Raw genomic sequence first — 21,913 nt, 5'->3', positions numbered from 1 at the left:
ACAAATCTTCTAAAAATAATTATAGGGTCTAGAAATGGCGTTCAGCTTCGAACTATCCCATCCCCGTTTGCAAATCCTACTCTTTCTTCGCGTTGTTAGTGGGGTTTACATAGCTTCACTCCTATCATTGATAATAACCAGCCTCCTCCACCCTACCATGATAAAGAATCGGTGAAACAATTCTTAGTTGTAAGATTTTATTGTCATTATGAAGAGGGCTAACCTTTATAAGGTTAGGAAGCTATGATAGCATATGTAAAGTAAGTGTCTTATCCTTAAGGCACTTATCGGCCTAACATCGGCTTTTAGCGTTTTCGGCCACATTGATTCTATCGACGACTCGGCCAGCAAAACATGTGGCAGGCGATACTGTTCTTATCATATGTGAGATCCGGAAATCGTTGAGCTCGCCAAGTTAATTCATAGGACTCTTGTTGATAGACCTTCATGACTTGCATAAATGTATACTACCTGCTTTCAATGAATGTGTTGGAACTCGGAGTACGTGACTATCACGTGGTGCTAGGTCATGTGATTATCTCACCTAGGATGGGGACATATTTAGAGTAGCGGCCCCCTTCTTCGAAGGGGGTAGACAGAATGACAAGATACCTTAACCCATATTCACCTCACGAAGTCTGCCCAACAGAATGAAACCAATATATGCGTGTGACACGGCTAAAGGATTACAGCGCCAGTGGAAAGCGGTCGTCTTTTGCTATTGGTGAAACCCTGGACACTTGGAAGTTCATGTGGAGAGCTAGGGAACTTTTACAGATAAGCGATTCTTCAATAGTAGTTCATCGATATTCGAAAGCAGATTATATCCAATCGTGATACCAGTATCAATTCTCGGCTAGTCGCATCAAACCAATTAGAATATACAAAGTGCAAAACGAGACAATAAGAAAACCAAAATGCATGACAAGTCCTTGTCACTGCAAACAACAAAGCAGATCGCGTAACCACCGAAGCTTAATTCTTGGATGCCCATCAGTATTCTCTAAACCTGTATCCTCTGACAGGTAGCTCTCTTGCGCACTGTCCAACTTGGTATTGCTCAACACGCAACTTTTCAACTCCTTCATATCTGTTGAAACTTCCACCGTACTCTCGAGAGAAATCTTCGACCGAGGCCCCTTTGCTTCACTTAGGTGCTCGATATAGTCATAGGAAATTATTTGAAAGGCATGTGGTGCAGGAAGTGGTCCTACGAAATCCTCATCCACTCCCTTTTTCATCGTTGGGGCCTCCGGACTTTTTTCGTCTTTACTACTCCCCACTGGATAATGCCAATTCGCATCAACATTTTCCCTTACAAAGGTTTCTACAAGCCCCCTTAACCACCATTGTTCTGTAGGAGGTTTCACCGCATCTTCTTCCGCAAGCACTTCAGCAGAAATATTCACCAATTGCGGATGGAATGGTTCCACTGGCTTTGGCAGAATTTGCCAGCACAGGGAAGTCTCGACGTTTATAACTTCCAAATCCGGGGACGGTTGTGTTGTGACTTCAGCATCAAGCACTTCACCATCGCTTTGAACCACTCTCATGAAAGGATAGTGATGATCAAAGAAAAATGAAGCTTGAATGGGAGGTTGAAAGACTTGCTGGAAGTCTCTGATTGATGTCTCGAGGAAGTGCCAGTCGAAGCCCTTGTATCCTTTCATAAATTGCTCGATTTTCTCCCGATTCACAGATCTTTCATTTGCATCATCCACATTTGCAACCACTATTGCTACTCGGGGACTACGATATCTCAAGGCACACGCAAAGAGCTTTGCTCCAAGATCGAAAGAGCTCGGTGAACCGATGTTGTAAATCATCACCAAGCATTCGGCCCAATCAGGGCTTTTCTTCAGAAGTTCATCAAGGTAATCGATGGTTGAAATTTCTTGAATGTTCTCATATAAGGGGTGAGAACCAATTGACTTTCTAAAGTCAGGATACAGACAGCTTATGATATAGCTATGCAGGGATACACTCACAAGATAATCCAGTTGAAGGATACGTGACGCCATTGAAGTCTTTCCAACATTTCTGTCTCCAAGAAAAGTGATTTTGGTGTTCATGATGGAAGAATTGTGAATGAGGTTTGAATGAGAGGTACTAGATGTGGATGAAAAAAAGAATGGTTTGCGCGAAGGGATTTTATACCTGTGTCACCATGAATCATTCATGACTACTGCCGCACAATGAGTTGAAGCAGTGTGGAAGTGGGGTACATGCGAATGAGTAGTACGTATTTTGTGAGAAAACTCACAAGGTTTGTTTTCTATAGTTCCACACATAAATATCAACCAAGCAGGCGTCGTTACAAACATTATACAAAAGTAGTCCATGCTTTGAGCTAGGTTCGCACAAGGCATTCTTCATTCTAACAATGTGAGCACTTAGTATACTCTTCACAACTTTCATCACTTATCCATAGTGGTTTATCGAAATAGTTTACTTGCATGAATCAAGGTTGTGAGCTTTTATTACCCGAGTTCACCCCTTCAACTTTATCAATTGTCCCAGAAGAATTCCGAAAGTAGCTTACCCTATGTCAGATAAACACGTAGCAAGCTACAGGCCACTGCATCACACATCCCTTCTATAAGGATTTGAAATCAGCGGCAGGATCAAACATCAATGAGAGTGTTTGTGATTGCACTAATTATTGCGCTGTTGTCGCATACTACAATCAATTGGAGTTACATCGCTTTATGCAAGATTTATTGCCTACGATAGGATCCCAACATATTAGAGAATTCAACTTTTCTTCTGCAATGCAAGCGTCATGTATGTGCTGGGGTGCCGAAAACTGATATCTCTTTCTGAAGGTACTGAAATTCTGGTTTGTCAAACCTACGGACCAACCAATAATTTTCCAGACTGAACAACCAACTTGGAGTCAAGAAAAAACGCAAGTTTCCTTTCAATTCTAGGACACGAAAGTAATTACATGATTTTGAAGGGGCATGAGGGTACTTTGCCTGACTGTAGTATTTGCCCCCCTGTCCCCTAGTCATAATAAGCGACACCACCAACGCTCCAAATAACACTTGTTGTAGTCTACCCATTTTGTTTGCTTTTTTTCGATTTAGACTTGGCTAAGTAATATATAGATATTATTCCCACTTCGACTCGGGTCGCAGTGTCCGAGTATGGTGACCAAAATTAAGCAGGACTTGGAAATGATTCGGTCGTTAAACGAGACTGAAGCCGCTCTCATCTTTTCAAATTATATTCAAGACACTATTTCCATCACATTCATCAATCTTCTCATTGTCGAAGGAAACTGTTTGTCAATACATTCTCGAGGATACTTTCACAAGTAAGTTTGCTTTCAACTTCTTTAATTTAGCTAACGGTTCGATAAAGATATGTCGCAATATGGGGTATTCAAATATAACGCTCCAGACCCGTTTCGCTGGCTCGATTCCGTCTCCGTGGGAGAGGGACAAAAGAAGACGATCTACAAACCCAAAAACGAAAACAACGAAGTTGAATTTGTCTTATTCGAGAATTATCTTGGCATATCCAGCAATTACGAAAAAGGTCTATACGGCTGGGTCTGCTATCCAGTAGCTGGTGAATGGAAAGAATTTAAGAAAACAAATCTCAAAGGCCACGAGGAGCGTGGTGCTCTCGTGGCAAATCTTACTCAAGTGTGGAGTCATGCATTGCGATCACCTGAGATTGAGGTTAAAGAAAAATGGGAATGTAGGACATGGAGCAGAAAAATTACGGAATGGATGGTAGATTGGGCAGAAAATGTGGATAGCTGGTATCCTGGCGAAGAAAAGCTTGCGTATTTGGCCAAATGTTGGCAACCGATCGAGAACGAAAATTGGAACGTTGTTACGGGTCGCGAGTTACGAGGGGCATGTGATTCAAAGAAAGATCAATAATCTTTTTACGATATGCATCATTCCTTAGTATGAGTTTTTGGCCTTGGGCTTGGGTTTTCTTATACTCTAGTGTAAATGCAAAGGAAATTCTCACAACCTCCAATGTCTTCCAAATGCTTGCTTGAACTTTGAAGTCTTATCATATTTAGTTCTAAGTTTGTGTCATTATTAGACTGATATATTGATATTACTTGAATAAGAATAGATCAAAATCAAGGCAAGAAAATGTATGGGTTACATCAATGTCAATTTCGAGCGTTGATAGTGTCGCTTAATATGACTGTGGGTCCGGGGGCTGGTGGCCATAATGCAGCCATGTATTCAGGGGTGATTTTCCTTATTCTGATCCATTTAATTGTTCCTCCTGTAGAATTACTAGATTCAAAAATATTCTATCAGCTGCCCGTTTTCTTCAAATTGTCGGTTTTCGATCCATAGTAAACTAATTCTATTCTCTCCCACGATAGACACTTGAAATATCCATCACCCAATTCGAGTTCTCTTCATTTTCATCATTAAATCATGTCTAGTTCAATGTATGAAAGCCCTTCCGAATCGTTACAGATTCTCACATCTTCTCTTCCCTTTCTCCTTCGAACATTTCAATCTAAATTTTATATCTATCTTGATATCGTTACAATTCTGTATCAATTCATTTCAGGATGGGTACCAATGAAGTATCCAGTGATGATATCTGCTATCTTGGGCATATGTTTTGCTATTCTTTATACCTACCCGCCATATTGTACAGGTCGAATTGAGGACGGAGACGACCTGTTCAGACCAGTCTGTGTGTGGTTTCTCCAAAACTGTACATTAAACTCCTATAATATCACGATGTCATTACTTGATGATAAGCTATCTGCCAGAGATAAGTTGGACCTGAAGCCAAAGATCGATTACCATGTCGGAAACGGCTACTTTTGGTTTGGATACAAAATTTGGATTTATCGAGTGGCCTACACTGAGTCAAGCGCTCCAAGTAACTCTGACACCGGATCTAAGAATCAATCGCAGGGAAGCCAAAAAATTATGAACATCGATTGCTATGGGGCTTTTCCCAAAGAGGGAATACACGAACTCGTCTGCCATTCTATTGCCATGTCCACCCTTGGTGATTCGGCACTCAACTTAAAGCACAAAGATATTTGGATCTTCGAACCATCAGAAGTATGGTCACGTCGTTTTCGCGGTGATTATTGGACGCCAACAAACATAATCCATAGTCGCCCCCTCAAGTATATATTCATGGATAGGAATGTGAAGAAGAGCATTATCCACAAATTTGACACTTTCTACTCGGAGGAAAATGAGGACAAGAAGCTATTCGAAGAGCTGGGGTCCAAGCACAAACTTGTGTATCTGCTAGAAGGAGAGTCAGGCACAGGAAAAACAAGTCTGATTACGGGTTTGGCTCATCGTTATCGTTTGAATCTGTGTTGGGTCAACCTGCAGAAACAGAATGAGGAAGATCTAAAGATAATATTGCGGCGTGTTCCTGAGTCGTCGATGATTGTTTTCGAAGACATCAAGCCGAGTACGTTTCGAGAGTATAAACCAGAATCGAATGAAGGATTTCCACTGTCAACCTTTTTGAATATACTTGATGGTCTGATATCTCCTGAGGGGAATATCATTATCATGACAACCAACTACTTCCAAGAACTTCATGATTTCTCTCCGGAGCTACTTCGTGAAGGTCGAGTGGATGAAACTGTCAAATTCACATACATTGACAAGGAACAGGCGACAAGCATGTTTCATGCGTATACCAACCCAAACACGGAATCGACAGAATTAGCCCCTGAATCTCTTGAGCAAGGAGAGAAATTTGGAAAGCTTCTCGATGGAATGAAAGTCAGACATTCTGCAGTACAAAAACATCTTCTTAAATGGATAAGGGATTCCAAGGGAGCATTTGATCATGCAGAAGAATGGTTGAAGAATCTTTTGGCTGAAAAATCTGACAAAACCAAAACACAAAACAGTGAGACATCGCATGGACCTACAATGATGGACGATATTAAGATTTTGAAAGAGACTGGACAGTTGAACGATAATGTGATGGTGGATAAAAGCAGGTTGGCTACTGATGATAAAGAGGTAGATGAGAGTAGAATGGCAGATGATGTCAAGATGGTGGATGAGAGCAATTCGTTAAGTGATGGCAAGGTGGGGACTGAAAGTAGACTGATAGATGATGCTAAGATGGCCGGCGAAATGTTGGGCTAATTGATTTACGGGGTTTCTGAAGATCAAACTATGGTGTAGAGATAATATTGTGTGGGTGGAAGTGAATGGTGGGCTCCTCAGTATAAGTTTTTTCCTCGTTAGTTTTCCTTATACTCTAGTGCAAATGCAAAGGAAGTTCTTATTATCAGTGTTTTTCAATTTATTTTGAGTGTGGGTATAACAATTCGCGCACCACCAAAGTATGTCATGGATTTGGAACAGTAAAGGGAGAAACTATTCTCTTCCGTCTCATCCTAGCTCCTTGAGCTCATACATAGGAACAGATAGTAGCAACTTCCATAAGTGAATAAAAGGGGAGATGACAGAGCTGAAGAGCAAGCAGGGCAGGCGTGAGAGACTAGTGGTAAAGAAATGAGATGGATAGGGGGACGGGGGGTTGCAAGGGCATATTTCAGAAAATTGGTTCCTGAAAAAGCGCAGTAAGCTCAATAGTATTCAGATTCCCATTATATAATTGATGAACTTCCCCTTGACCAAACTCATATTGAGCCCTCCACTTTTTTTTGCGATAGATTTTATGTAAGAAGGAAACACTTACACATATGAGCGCTGCTCAATGGCATTTGAGCATGACTTGAATCGAGGAATTTTTATGAAATATGGGAGATGTGAGATATCATCTGGTTCCGAAGTTAGTATAGTTTCTTCCAAATCGAGCAAAATATCCTCAATTTTCCATCCCCAAAACTTGAGGAGAGTGCCTAATACAAAGTTAGGAAGATTCAAAAGAGAAGAACAGCATATCTCAACACCAATCCGATTTGAGACCCGTCATCTCTTGCCACTCTGAACTCTCAATCGAACATATGATATCTATCGAATCACATGGACCACAAGAAGAATACCCAGACACGTCAGATTCAGCAGAATACGATACCAGCGATAGCACACAAAACTATGAATCTTCTCATTCTAAAAACGTATGTACTGAATTGATCTTGGAAGATCGCCTGCCGACTCCTATTGGAACTTCTCAAGCACATCGATGTCCATTGCCACATTGCGGCGCGTTACATTCCAGTGCTAAGTCTTTGCAAGCTCATGGGGAGAAGCATACTAAAGAAGTGCCTATGAATTGCTCTATTTGCATATACTTGCGCCCAGCTGGTTCGTTTGATCAGGCTTGGAAACATCTATTGGATTGTCACAACAGGTATTCTCAAGATGGAAAAAGTGTTAGCGCAATCATGAAACCCCCAACTTGACTATCACTGACTCTTAATAAAACAGATTTACCTGGTTCCAAATCCACAGTATCAACAATCAATTCATAATCTTAGTACAAGGAAAAAGGAAATGGTATCTGTCGAACAACAAACCACATCATTTTCCCTAGACCCTGTAATATCGGGACGATACAAATGTGATTGTGGTTGCGAGAAAGTCTTTCAACGAAAATCCGAATTGAGATCGCATCACCTTAATGAAGGACCATTTCAATGCAGCTTTGGAGGCTGTGAAAAATCATACAAGCAATATAGTCATATGAAAAGCCACCAAATATTTCACTCTAGCATCTACAAGTGCGATTTCCGGAGGTGTACCAAAACATTTAGATATCCTGGAAGACTATGGAATCATCAAAAGGAGCAAAGTCACTTTACAATAATTCCGCATCCATCGCCTCCAAATCCACAGAGGAGAGGAAGAAGAAATTCAGCGCAAAGGGCACGAGAAAACTCTTCATAGAGGACACAAACAATGTCCCCTTGAAGGGTATAAATGATTTCTCATTAGAAATAGGGTTTATGGCAATGGATTCTGATGGGAAAGACGACCTTGAGGATAAAGCCAATGATATTTTGACTGCCCTCCAAAAGACTCGATTACGGTTGAGGAAGATGAACAAGAAGAAGAGTGAAGAAAAGTGTGATAGTGCAGATGAGAAAGAAGGTGGAGTTGATGAAACGCAAGATCTCATGATAGATCCCCACCTCCATGGAAGTTGAGGAAGTTGGGAAAACTATTTCTAGGAGAAAGGGATGAGCTATAACTTGTTTTTTCGTCTTTCCTTTTCTTGTTTTTTTTTGGTAGTTGTAATAAGCATTAACGTGACTTGACTAGAAGTGGGTTATGTCATGATATAGGTTATAGAAAATCATATTTTCCTATTTGACCTTGTTCTATATACTACTGAGTGATTTACAATTATTACTAATCTAATTGAATTATTATTATCCTCTTCTTTTTCCATTTCTTCTTCTACTTAATTAATTTGATATTTAAGTAATCTATTACATTATTATTTAGATAAGAGTATTTGTTTAGTTTCCTTAATAATTTTCAGTATTTCTTTAATATTGAATATAAATTCACCTTTTAATTTTATTCTTTTTTTATTTTTTTATTTCTTTTTATTTCAAATATTTCTTTATATTTTTAAAGTTTCTTTTAAAGAATAGTATTTTTAATATTTAAGCTTTTAATTTGATAGATTATTTGTTTTGCATATTTTTGTATTAAAAAAAGTAAATAGATTATTAATGAATAAAGCTAAATTGAATATTTTATTTGTTTGTTATAATTTAATATTATTAAACAAAAAGAGATTTAGATCTTCTAGATTTACTAATATATTTAGAGTGGAAAGTAATAATAAAAACAGGATTGAAAGATTATTTATATCACGGCGTGAGGAATAGGTTGTAGATTAGATATATGATATTCTACGAAGGTTGGAAAGGTCCGGTAGGACCACCAGTGGGTGCACAGACTCACGGGACATTCACGAAGAAAGCACAATTTCACACCAAAAAAGCGTTTTTAATAATTCAATTAAAATTCAAGATTCCAATGGATTTATTTAAAAACTATATATATATGAATTTGAAGCATAAAAGTTTTTCATAATTTTAAAATTGAATCAAAAAAGTCAACATTAGTATTTTTATTGAAGAATATATAATTCCCCACCAAAAGATTTGGTGGGAAAGCGTACGATTCGTTTTTTGAGCTCAAATCTTATTTTCTTGGGATAAATCTTTCAAGAACTATTTATCAATGTATGAAAAATTTAATATATGAATCCGACTGATATTAAAGGACGTTTGAAATTTTGTTTGAAATTTAAAGTTAATGAATTTGAGTGTGAAATTGTGCTTTCTGTCACGTTGTCCCGTGAGTCTGTGCACCCCCTGGTGGACCTTCCGAACTATATACAACGTAGATGCCTAAGGCATCTACGCTAATGGGTTGAACCCGTGACAGTACTCCCTCCTTCGAAACTTGCTTGTCCCAAGCAAGCTTTATATCTTTGTATTAAGGGTTATAGTTGTATTTAAACTATAAAGATCATCCTAAGTGTCTCTCCTTGTCCCAGTGTCTGAAGGACGTTCTCCCTCGTGAAATATGCTTGTGGTTGAGGGGGTGGGAGGCTTGATGGAACAAGTCCTTGATACAAATTGTGTTGTGAATCTCTAGCTTCGCAATAGAGGTTTCGTGCTCGGAAGGCTTGTCGAATAGCTTGTACATTATTGCCAGCGAATCCTGATGCTAATTGTGTATAGTGGGCGTCCCTATCTTCGACGACTCGATATGGAACATGGGATCCGCCTTGTTGTCCGACGTAAAACGCTGTGTGTAGATGTTGTAGAGCTTCTCGTGCTCGTCGATCGCGGACAGGGTCGAGGTTTGGTGTGACTTTAATCTGGAAGAACACAGTTGTATCTGTATTCCAATGAAAGAGGGAAACATCGCCATCTGGGAGACATAGATTTGCAAGTGATTTGAAGTTCGTTTTTGATTCATTATTTTCTCCATTCAATAATAAGGGGTTTCGCTGGTCTATCGCCCAACAGAGTTCGTTTAGCATCTCTGCTAATTCAGCGAGAGTTGAACGATCTGGTCTTGAGGGGACCCGGTTGAATCGATGAACCATAGTGTAAGGGGTAGCGAGAAAGGTTATTGTATCGAATGTTTTATCTCAAAACAGTGGTTTGAGAGCGATAAGTTTTTTGTTATGAATGAGAATATCTGAAATAAAGAAAAGAAAGAAGAAGAAAAACGAAGAGAAATCGTAAAATAAGTTAAATTTCCACTTGCGGGGTAAACACGGTTGCGAAGTCGTGGTTGCAGATAGGCTTGCAGATGAATTGACCAATTAGGTATTCTTTCTTCTTGTCGATCTTCTAGGGGCTGGTTGCTTCGACGGCTCTTGTGATAGCGGCTTCTGTTCCTGTGTCTTTTGTGGTGATAATATTGCTTGCGCTTTAGGACTCTTTAAAACCCAATCAGGAGGCCCAGGTTTCTCGGGGTGTAGGTAATGGTATTCGGCAACCATTTCTTCGTTACCTTTTAAATCTGATGCAGGCTGCCATGTTGGTGCATAGTGTTTCCATTTGATTAGATAATGGTGGCCATCTTCGTCATGATTGTCTAATATTCCCTCAAAAACCCATTTTTGAACTGGTTCGTCTTCGTCATCATCCCGCTCCAAGACTCGGCCTCTGGTGCCCAGCGCTTCTGATGTATTTATTTCATCTTGCTGGGGAAAACGCTGGTTGTTCTGTGCAGGTAGAAGTAGAGAGTGATGGAATACAGGAAAGATTCTCACATCCTTCGGCAACTGTACTAAACAGGAGCGGGGATAGGCTTTTATGATTTCATATGGTCCGATCCATTTATCATCGAGCTTCTTTGCCTTTCGATTTGTCTTCATATTCTTGGTATTGATGTATACTTTTTGGCCAACATTATAACGTGGGGAATCGGTGCGATACCGATTTGCGTTCTCCTCATATACAGCGATGGCTTGTTGTGCGAATGCTCGGAGCTGGTCTAACACGAGCTGCAGCCGTTCGGCAGTAGCATTTCCTTTAAATATTTCGCGTTTTTGGGTTAAAGTCAAATCAGGTGAACAAGGCTTACTTGGTTCTATTCCGATTCGTGGGTTGAACCCGTAGTTAGCAAAGAATGGTGAGCAACGCGTGGTTTCTGAAAAGACATTGTTTGATGCAAATTCGGCGAGTGGTAGCCACATCATCCAATCGTCTTAATGGAAATTAACGAAGGCACGCAGATACTGTTCAAGAATGGAATTGATCCGCTCTGTTTGGCCATCAGTTTGGGGATGGAATGCAGAGGAATGCCGTAGTGTTACTCCTAATCGTTCTGATACTTGGGACCAAAATCCGGAAACGAATTGTGTACCACGATCGGAGATTATGTTGTCCGGGAGTCCATGCAGTGTATAGATCCTGCTTATAAAAGCATCAACCAACTCCTCAGTGTTTAGGGTCCTCATACCAATAAAGTGTCTCATTTTCGTAAGACGACATACTACAACAAGGATGTGTTTATAGGTTGAGTCATAGAACTTGCAGTCGGGAAGTGGCGTGATGTAGTCGATTGATATATCTGACCAAGCGCGGAACGGTACGGGTAAGGGTCGCAAGAAACCTGGTGGTGCTGATTTTGAGGATTTGGTGCGAGTGCATAACTCACACGCTTGTACATATGCTCCAATCTCTTGGTGCATTTGCGGCCACCAATAGGTTCTTGTTACCAAGTCGATAGTTTTTGTACGTCCCGGGTGTCCGGCCGGGCCGGACGAATGAGTTCTGTAGATGATTTGAACCTTCAGATCATCGTTAGGTGGTATCCAGAGCTTGTCTCGATAATATATCCTATTGCCGTGAACTAGACAGTCTTGCATCGCGATTCGTAGGAGTTTTCGGAATTCAGCCGGCCATTTGCGTATGTACGGATCTTGGAGCGCAGATATCATCTGTTGTGCCATAGTTGACTCAGTGTAAGCAGTATCAATTAGCTCGTCGATAGGTTTATCGCTAGCAGGTATAATTGTTTCTAAGGGTGCTAATGTAAGTTCCCCAGTGAGTTCTTTGTAAAGATCGACATCGAAACGATCGCTGGGTAATATGATCCTTTCTCTGTTCAAACGCTCATCGTTGGGGTTGGATAGGCTTGGACGATCCTCCCTTCTCCGGCTCAAAGCATCCGGTCGAATGGCCTTTGATCCTGGTCGATAAACTATGCGGAAATTGTACTGGGAGAGGAACTCAGACCAACGGACTTGTCGTTGGTTGAGTGCTTTTGTAGTTGTAAAATATTCGAGATTTTTATGATCAGTGAGAATTTGGAATTCCTTTTCCGTTCCTTGGAGTTCGGGTCGCCATTCTTCCATTGATTTGATAATAGCTAATAGTTCCTTATCGTAGATCTCGTAATTGCACTCTGCAGCTGAATGTTTTGCTGAGAAGTATGCTACTGGGCGTAGAATGCCTTCGTCATCGTATTGAGATAAGACTCCTCCAGAGGCCCAGTCCGACGCATCGGTTTCTATAACCGTCCTCTTTCTATAATCAAAACAGGCTAAGACAGGTGCGGTCGTGAAGGCTTCCTTTAAGAGGGCAAAAGCTTCTTTGTGTTCAGAGTTCCACACCCATTGGGTATCCTTCCGTAGTAAATTATTTAGTGGACAGCATGTTTTCGAAAAGTTGCGTATAAATCGCCGATAAAAATTAGCAAATCCTAAGAATCGCTGGAGATCTTTTATTGATGCTGGTTGCTCCCAAGTGAGAATAGCATCAACCTTCTCTAGGTCCATTTTTATTCCTGATGTAGTGATAATAAGTCCGAGGTATTTTGTAGATGTAGTTTCGAATTCGCATTTGTTGATATCGATTTGTAAGCCTGCATTTGCTAGTTTCTGTACAATCGTTCGTACATGTTGACGATGCTCGTCTTTATTAGCAGAGTAGATAAGAACATCGTCGAGATATGCTGTACAATATTTATCTAGCTCGTCAAAAAGGGTGTGATTAATATAGTTTTGGAACGAAGCAGGGGCGTTGCACAACCCGAATGGCATAACCAAAAATTCGAAAAGGCCGAATTGTGTGATGAAAGCTGTTTTCCATTCGTCTCCCTCCGCGATACGAAGATTGTTGAATGCAGCGATGATGTCTAGTTTGGAGTAAATCTTAGCATTACACAATGCGTCTAATGTTTCACGCACAATAGGAAGAGGGTATCGATTCTTTATAGTAATATTGTTCAGACCTCGATAGTCTTGGCATATGCGGACTCCACCACCTGGTTTTGCTGCTAAGAGCAGGGGCGCAGCGCTACGAGATCTCGATTCCCGAATGAAACCCTTGGATAGGTTCTCATCAATCCATTTCCGCACGACTTCCAATTCCAATGGCGACAACGGCCGATTCTTGAAATATGGTGGTTCCTTTCCTGGCATGAGTTCGATCTTATGATCCCAAACACGCCGTGGTGGTAATACGTGTGCGTGTCGTGGGAGGAAGGCAGGGAGTTGATCTCGTAGCCAGGTGGGTAGTTTGTCGCGTATTTCAGAGTCAGTTAAACTGGGTTTCCCTTCAAGGAACTTATCGACATCGGTTTGTGATATTTTCCGAAGATGTTCTGGTCTATAGCAATCGTAAACGAAGTCATGGAGGTGTATTGGGACCTTAGATAACATGCGTTCAACATCGCCCTCCCCGTTCAATATGTCTTTATAGTCATCGTCGGTGAGATTTGGGGCCCATTGTGTCTTTCGAATAGTTTCCGTTTGTAGTACGGATGCACGATCAAGTTCTTCCCAGGTAATACGCATCGCCTGAACGGTCTCCTGTTGGCAGAAGGAGACAAAACTAGTAGCTTGTAACCATCGGATGTCGGTCATATTAGGTCTTGATTTCGTATCCGTTTTTATGGAAGGTATTGGTACGGATAGTTGTGGGAGAGGTTCTTTAACGGGTTTCGCTGTAACTCGTCGTCTGCCGGCTATTTTCTCCGTTGCTATAGGGTGAGTATTTCGTTGGTTCCGTATCATCCGGCTTTGTGTAAGTGGATCTCCATTACACTGCTTGGTTCGGTAGTGGTCTATGCCGGGGGTGAGAGAGGTCTCGATATAGATATCAAGATCTGTAGTTCCTTCCGATTGTGAAACTCCTGATTCGTAACCTTCGTCGATGTCATCCTCTATATATGGGGATTTGTACGAGCGCCACAGGCTGGCCCTATCCGGTGGCATTTTATCGAGGACTTCTTCCACTGTCTTGTTCTCCAAAAAGGCGCGCACAGGTGGTAATGCATCCAAGACGTCGTCAACAGGTGGCCTTTTTGCAGAACTTCGTGAGACAACGTCGTGTTCTTGAAACGAGGGGATTGTGGGTGCTTGAACTGTTACTCTGTTTGTATTAGGGCAACACTGAGTGGAACAATACTGAGAGGTGAATGAAAGGGTCATTTCCGCCCAGTCTATATGTGGATTGTGGCATTGTAGCCACGGTAGGCCGAAAATGAGAGGTGTTTTGGGGTCTAGTGTAGTAACGAAAAATACCCATGTTTCTCGATGGAGACCCATCGCAACGTCCATTATGAAATAGTCGGTGATAATGTCTGCTACTTTTCCGTCAGCTAGGCAAAGCTCACGTCGGTGGGGTAGAGGTTGCGTTTTTATATTGTGGTGTGCGACGAAGGTACGATCAGCGAATGCCTTTCCGGAGCATCCGCTATCAATTAAACTAGTCACGACAAAAGAAGATTTATGTGCTGGGAACATACTTGTTTGAACAAGTAAAAATTTGCTATCTATAGAGCTAAGTTGTAATAACTCTCTGCTATCTACAGTGCGTTGAATCCATGCTATATCCCTTGATGACCTCCACGGGCGACTTATTGCGGAGGTGTTGCATTTCCCGAACCTAAATCCGAAGGTGGTGACATTGTCGAATATGGTGTATTAGATGTACTCTCTGAGGGTGTAAGGGATTCGGCTTCGATATAACCTTGGACTGTGTTCAGTTGTTGTTGGTATCTGGGTTGATAATATTGACTAGGTGGTTGGCGATTTTGGGTATTGGGTTGGTAGGTGCGAGTTGGTTGATTCGTTCCGAAAACTTGGTGCCCAGCTGCGGGTGCTTGGTATCCACCTCCGTTCTGAAACCCGCCTGGGTTACCTCTTCCACCCCGGCCTGCTAATCCGCCGCCTCGACCAAAGCCATTGCTTCTACCACCTCGAGAAACTTGTAAACCTGGTCGATGTGAATCGGCCAATCTTTTTGCTTCGCAGTCCCATACTGAATGACCAGGAGCCTTACAGTAATGACAGAGACCAAGTGCTGTGTGTCGCTTGGCCCGGGATGTTCGTGAATTTGAGGCCTCTGTCGCTGAACCATTCCGCGAGCCGATTGCCCCCATGCGCTGTGGCCACGCCAGGCTCAAATAGTGTGTGGTGAGCGTTGAAGTCTCCCCCAATGATCGTATCCCTAGTTGGTACTAGGTCAAGTATCATTTCCAGGATTCCTGAGGTGTTCGGTTCCCTATATAGGTTTAGCACTTTGGTTCCGTTTATAGAGAGCCACATATAATCTCTATGCTCTTCTCCTGCTAACTGTACTACTCGAAGTCTAGTCTCAATTCTGATATATGTCATTACTCGTGGGCGCCCCTGCCCTTACTCGCTTGTCCCGCTCACCCTCCAGGAGGTCACCGGGGACAGGCATTGGTATCCATTATGAGTTTGGGTGTGTGTATTGGATACCCAGGGCTCTTGTATACACACTACATCGATCTTTTCCTCAAACGCTCGCTGCAGTATTGCTGCATGCGGTGCGAGGCTTTTCCGCGTGTTTATCCAGGCGATGGACAATGGGCTCGATCTATTCATATAAGTCTTTCATTGTCGTATCGTATCCCCCAGCCAGGGCCTGATTACTCAGAGCTTCGAGGTTGAGGTTCTTATTGGTCTTCGCTGCCCTGCTACGGGTGATTCGTTGGCCCTGCGCGTCCCGCTCCTCGTCCGTTGAGCTTCCGGCAGAAATGAATTATATTATAACTACTTTCTAGAATATCTTATAATACAAAGTAGGTTCGCTACACCTACAAACGCTTTCCCGGCTCACTTGTGATAAAGCTACTAGTACTAGGCTTCTGTAGAATCTTCTGACTACATTAAATCACCTATTGCGTGATTACCTTCGGAAGTTCCGGCTAGGACCAAAACCATTCCTCCACGCCTCCATTCCTGTTTGCTCCTTAAGCCTATCTGATACCTCCATCATGCCCTCTGCCCTATAGTATCCGTTTATAGACCGACACACGCATCCGTCCTCTCAAGCCATATAGACAGTGTCGCTGTCACTATCATTATATGCTACACCTCGCGGCTAATAGCCATTTCGCATTACCTTGCCAGATCTCTCCTACACAACAAAGCCGACTATATCTCGCAGGCTTGCTATTTCAGATCCCTAGCTAAACAACCTTTCCATAATATTTCCAACTCACTAACCAAAACTCTGCTTATAAAATCCACTCCCCCAATATATAGTTTATAATCGAAAGTAGAGTGCTAAAACCACATTACATATATAAGTCGCACACCCCACTTTTAGGCCACCCCCCTTTTAAACCACCTTATAAAATATCTATATACAATTTTCAAACTTTAATAATTTAATTAACTATTTAATCTCAATATAATCTTCTGTAGTATTAGTTTTATATATATTATTAGAGTTTTTATATCAATTTTACGATTATCAGTTTCGATTTGAGCTTGATATATAACATCAATCCCTGAAAACTTCGAATTTGGATTAGTAGGAATCTTTCTTTTTTTTTTTAGGTATAATACTTTCTAATTTGTGTTTCAATTCTTTTATTTGATGTTTAGAATTTATAATTTCGTAGTTCTTAGTATTAAAAGCTTTTTAAATTTTTTGAAATAGTAATTGATGAGTATAAAAATCTATTTTCTTTTTAGATTTTATTATTAAAGTATATTTATGTATATTGCTTGCTTTTTGAGGTGTTTTCTATTATATAAAAGATGAATCTATATTTCATTGAAGTATTAGATTATTATTTGAAACTGGATTTATATTTACAATCTTCTTATTGTTATTTTTAAGTAATAATCTTGATATAATAGGTTTAGTGTGGTTTAAATGTTATAAACCTGAAGTGTTACGGGAGCTGCCTCTAGGTCACGTGGAAGTGGCTAGAGATCTCTCGAGGTGGTTTAGACTAGACTTCAAGTAGGAATTCAATAAGGTTGTAACTGGTTGCAATTCTCGTAACTATAGTAATGAAACTAATGATTGTTCTTGAGCACGAAGCTCTACATTGTAATGAAATCCTATTCCTTATATAGACCTTTGTTCTCTGTTGTCCCACTGCTTCCCACTGTGTCCCACTGGGCCTCACTCAGTGAGACTCAGTGGGACACCTTGGTCAGGTGATATTTAGTCAATCTAGTCATGTGACGACCTTGGTCGTAACATGAAGCTTTCTATTCTAAAATAATATTATTTGGTGTTAAACTAGTTGATCTTGTTTTATGATAGTATGTAAGAAAATTTCTCTTGTTAATAAATGTAGAATTTGATAATGAGTCTAATTTATTAAGCTTATGTTAATATTCGTTTTTTAAGGGAGAGAAAACTAATAAATCGAGAGGTAGTAATATATGTGATGTATGTGGTGGTAGAAATAAGAGGTGTATATTGTTTTTGAAGTATTCAAGTATAAATTGAGTAGTTATATGATTTGTATGCTTATCTAAAATAAGCAATTTAGCTTTTTTTGGGTTAGAGGGGATTATTTAAAGAATAAAGATTTCTTTTAGTTATACTAGATCTGTTTTATTAATAATCTACCCATTTTCTGTAGTATAGAATTTCTAACCCTTATAATTATTAAGTTTTGTAGGGAATTATTGTTATTGAATATTTTTATTCTTATATATAATAAGAAATAAAAATGCTTTTTTTATAATTAAAATATATTCAATAAAAAAGGTTCAGCTTTTTATACCCAATTACTCTTTTTGAATAAAATGTTGCTCAACATTTCCAAATACTATACCATTTAAATTCTAACCTTCCATAATACCAACTTCATTCATATTCCATTTGTTTTCTGGTTTAATATATATAATAACCAGCAAATTCAACTTTTCGAAAAACTTACTAATAGTTTTAATAATAACACCTAAAACATATTGATTATTAACTCTAAATTGTCTTTTAATTCAAATTTTAGGGTTTTTATACAAAAAATTAAATATCCATCATTTTCCAAATATAGATTTACTCCCTCTTATTTCAAAAAGGTTTTTATTAATCTCTCATATTTACCAATATATAAAACTAATACCTAAAACTTTTTAGATTAATATTTATTTTATTAATACTTTCTCCTGATTTGAAACTATTTTATATATATTTTCAGTACCTTTTTGATAAGAGAAATAACCTTTTATACAATTCTAAAAAGTAATACAAAGTATTTTATATTCTAAACCAGTTTTACAAATAGTTATACCTCCTACTATTACACTAAATACCATAGCAATATCATTTTTTGTATAACCATTTCCTATAAGATAATAAATAATATATTAAAATCTGAAATCAATTAATTAAATGGTTATTAAATTATTAAAGATTAAAGAAAAATAATTGATTAGAACAATGAGATTTATAAGGTGGCCCAAAAGAGGGGTGTGCGACTTATATCATAAAATTGACCTCTACCTGAAATCCTCCGTTGCTATAATACTGATCAAGCATTATCGAGTATGACTTGCTAAAAGCGTCCTTCCTATACCAAAACTCCTTCACCACTATATTACTCCTATATACTCAAAGATAAGATACTAAAAACGTCCCTCCTCCTACTCCATATATACTCCCACCAGCCCTAATAAACATTATCCTAGTCTTTGTATACTTCCTATTACTTTCCTCATTATTTATAAATATCCAATCTAGTATACCCGCAGAACATATATATTGTTAGATTATGAAAACTCTGTATACTAGTGCCCCAAAAATGTTCTATCGATTTTTGTTTATCAAATTAAAAATATCAGCTCTACTTTCAATATAGGCTTCAATTAAACTCAGTTATATTATAGAAGCTTCGTTATTCGCTATTTTAAGGGCTAATTCCACTTCGCAGATGCTCTGCCGTAATATGCTTTAGCTTTGCTTCTTATACAGATTTATAAAGGTATGGTTCCATATCAATCCCGCTTTTATCTCCCTTCCATCGTTGAATGGTTTTCATCTTCGTTTTGCTGGTAATCCTCTATTCCAAGTATCTTCGTGATCACCCTTTGGTGATCAACTGTATATATCTTCGCTTCTAGTATGGCCTCCGATTAGTGTACAACCATTATCTAGCTCCAGCTGACTCTATTTAGCTCTCCGATCGCACGAACAAAGGTTCGTAGGATACACCACGTACAGGTGAGAGTTATCGTATCCCTCTACTTATTATTACTTATTGAAAAATATCAATTTAAAGGAGTATTAGTCCGTGAAAGAAGACATTTCATCTTAGCACCACCTAGTTTGCAAATGTAGAACAAGTCTATGTTTGGGGACATAACGGCCAAGTACATCAGCCTTATTTTACCCCGCAATTAAGCCACAATTACTCTAGCATTTTGTACTTAACAAAGTCTACTAGGACAATCATTCTTCATTAACCGACTCCCTAACTGATTTATTTAGAAGGTGACTAGAAGCTTCCAAATGACCGAATGCTAACCAATTTCTATTTGGCCTAGCGTCAATTGTCATCCGCAACGCTCTTTCCCTTGTGAATGTAAAGTATCATCTCTTAAAGTCAACTAGATCGATTTTTGATCCTCTTGCATGAGCTCAGATATAGATACTATCATTAAAGGACAAAATAATAACGATTGCCCCTGTTATGTTTCATCACGCAATTCACACTGATCCATTTATCTGTCCATCCTCGTCTTTTCTAGTTGATATGGCCACAAATCAAAACCTCCAACCAACACTTGGCTGGCAATCCGTAATGTCAAAAAGATCAAGGTAAATCATTTGTCCTTACTGCTACGCTGCATACTCTGATTATAGATGGGAAATCGCGCAACCTGCTGAATCATGCTATATTTAGCCCTAACTGTATATGTGATACATTATCGTATTGTTGAGGTTTTAGGACACGTTGGTTGTTTGGGTAGGCAGTGAAGGGAAAAGTGTATATGTCTATTTAGAACAGTTTTTTTGGCTTGACTTTGCCGAATTACCCTATATAAGAATATAATTATTTTAGGATAGACCAAAAAATTGTTTTTTTTTTAATATTGAAGGTATATGTTAATATACCTACATAACCTCATCACTGAACCCCACCTGAGGTTTACACTGCACTTCAAAACTATAAAAGTCATGTTGATGAAAGCCCAGATTCTTGCTTTGTTATTGGCAGGCAGGGTGTCTGGAAGCAAAATTGGACAAGCTATTATTTTCAACAAGTGTAGTTATCCAATATATTATTCATCTGTAGGTAGCTATACCCCGCCACCTCAAGTCCTTCCCCCAAATGGCACCTATAGTGAACAGTGGAGAATACATACTCTTTACAATGCAGCTACGCCAAATATAACACTATATGGGGGAATATCACTCAAGATCTCGCCAAATCAAAGCATAGCAACTGCTTTCGACAAAATGACAGCCTTTGAAACGAGTACTATTATACAATTCGAATATACTTACTTACCCACCGCAGCGCCTGGTTTATGGTATGATATTTCAAATGTAAACGGATATCGTGATGGTAATGCGGATGTTTGGGACGGTAAATCCCCATGGCCATTCCAGAAAGAGGGTCTGGTTCTACAAGCAACAAGTAACAATTCGAACTGCGAGATGGTGGTCTGTCCTGGAGGCAATCCTGGTGGAAATGCATCTTGCACTCAAGCATATACACATTCTACTGATAATTGGGCTACACATGGTTGCGATGTTTCTAACTCTTTGATGTTAACTCTTTGTACATCCTAGCAAGGGGATTTGGAATTGTATATGAGCATTATTGTTGATCAAATTTAAAAGCTTTATAAGTTAGTTGATCGAGTTAGTAAAAAGCTATTCTTCCGCTCACTAAGATAGCTTAGTCACTACCAATCACTGTAAGGTTGTGAAAACCCGTGGTTTCTGAAATTCAATTTTGATTGGCTGCGAAAAACTCTAATCGGATCTTATCTCAAATCTCCAACTAACGTCTGTCCCTGTGTCCCGAGACCCACCCCGTAACAAGACAAATCTACTGTTTTAATATTATAAATCTTTTCTTAGTGATTTTCCAAACTTATTCTTGATACAACATTTTCTGTTACTATTTTTCTTTAAGCAAACCATTAAATCGCAAGGAAAAGATTGTAATTGATTGTAGTATCAATCATTTTATTGATATCATTAATTGCTGTTTCAGCCATTCCCCCCTTACTTAATCGTGATTATTAAAGTCTCCTTAGAATTCGGAATATTTGTAGAAATACTCTGCATTCAAAGAATATAGTTCTCAAATTCCGAAAATAATTAATAAGTGTCGGAACGTACGATCACGTACTTAAGCGAATCACATGATTCTTCCCACTATATATAGAGTGGGAAGAATCATACCTAGAAATATTAGATCAATTTATACTATTCATTTTATATAGGCTTATACAGTGCTGTATATGGTGATTCGAGTCGACCTTACTCCAAGTGACATCTAAACAGAGATATTCGAAAGGTAGATATAATAGTATGCTGCATTTTGATATTATCGAAATATAGAATTGATCGCTATGTCAAGCTCGACTGTATTCTTTTTGTCGATACAGTAGGTATCGATCCAGAAGTATTCCAGTCCATCTACTACAGCTTGCTTCACATAGAACTATATCTTCCTCCATCCAGCTTTATTTGCAATTTTGTTTTTATTCTTACTCTTCTTTAAATCTTGATAGATAA

General features: G+C 39.3%; 7 protein-coding genes across 7 annotated transcripts; 3 read left to right on the top strand and 4 right to left on the bottom strand.

The window, feature by feature from the left end:
* Positions 1-935: 935 nt before the first annotated feature.
* EAF01_010121 (uncharacterized protein) lies at positions 936-2,072 on the bottom strand (the record flags this gene model as incomplete). Its single annotated transcript, XM_038918378.1, has 1 exon — positions 936-2,072. The coding sequence occupies one exon, from the start codon at positions 2,070-2,072 to the stop codon at positions 936-938; it is 1,137 nt and encodes a 378-aa protein (XP_038766348.1).
* A 1,077-nt stretch (positions 2,073-3,149) lies between these two features.
* On the top strand, positions 3,150-3,896 carry EAF01_010120 (uncharacterized protein; the record flags this gene model as incomplete). Its single annotated transcript, XM_038918377.1, has 2 exons — positions 3,150-3,285; positions 3,367-3,896. 2 exons carry the CDS (start codon positions 3,150-3,152, stop codon positions 3,894-3,896), a joined length of 666 nt encoding a protein of 221 aa, XP_038766347.1.
* Positions 3,897-4,733: 837 nt separating this feature from the next.
* EAF01_010119 (uncharacterized protein) lies at positions 4,734-6,128 on the top strand (the record flags this gene model as incomplete). Its single annotated transcript, XM_038918376.1, has 1 exon — positions 4,734-6,128. One exon carries the CDS (start codon positions 4,734-4,736, stop codon positions 6,126-6,128), a length of 1,395 nt encoding a protein of 464 aa, XP_038766346.1.
* A 2,975-nt stretch (positions 6,129-9,103) lies between these two features.
* Positions 9,104-10,026, bottom strand: EAF01_010118 (uncharacterized protein; the record flags this gene model as incomplete). Its single annotated transcript, XM_038918375.1, has 2 exons — positions 9,104-9,139; positions 9,535-10,026. 2 exons carry the CDS (start codon positions 10,024-10,026, stop codon positions 9,104-9,106), a joined length of 528 nt encoding a protein of 175 aa, XP_038766345.1.
* Positions 10,027-13,478: 3,452 nt separating this feature from the next.
* On the bottom strand, positions 13,479-14,154 carry EAF01_010117 (uncharacterized protein; the record flags this gene model as incomplete). The annotated part of the gene is made up of 2 exons (XM_038918374.1): positions 13,479-13,503; positions 13,598-14,154. 2 exons carry the CDS (start codon positions 14,152-14,154, stop codon positions 13,479-13,481), a joined length of 582 nt encoding a protein of 193 aa, XP_038766344.1.
* Positions 14,155-14,798: 644 nt separating this feature from the next.
* EAF01_010116 (uncharacterized protein) lies at positions 14,799-15,323 on the bottom strand (the record flags this gene model as incomplete). The annotated part of the gene is made up of 1 exon (XM_038918373.1): positions 14,799-15,323. The coding sequence occupies one exon, from the start codon at positions 15,321-15,323 to the stop codon at positions 14,799-14,801; it is 525 nt and encodes a 174-aa protein (XP_038766343.1).
* Positions 15,324-20,338: 5,015 nt separating this feature from the next.
* On the top strand, positions 20,339-20,956 carry EAF01_010115 (uncharacterized protein; the record flags this gene model as incomplete). The annotated part of the gene is made up of 1 exon (XM_038918372.1): positions 20,339-20,956. The coding sequence occupies one exon, from the start codon at positions 20,339-20,341 to the stop codon at positions 20,954-20,956; it is 618 nt and encodes a 205-aa protein (XP_038766342.1).
* Between the last annotated feature and the right edge of the window lie 957 nt (positions 20,957-21,913).

This window comes from Botrytis porri (genome assembly GCF_014898465.1).
Source record: "Botrytis porri strain MUCL 3234 chromosome Unknown BPOR_015, whole genome shotgun sequence".
Taxonomy (NCBI): domain Eukaryota; kingdom Fungi; phylum Ascomycota; class Leotiomycetes; order Helotiales; family Sclerotiniaceae; genus Botrytis; species Botrytis porri.
This window is presented reverse-complemented; position numbering and strand designations above follow the sequence as displayed.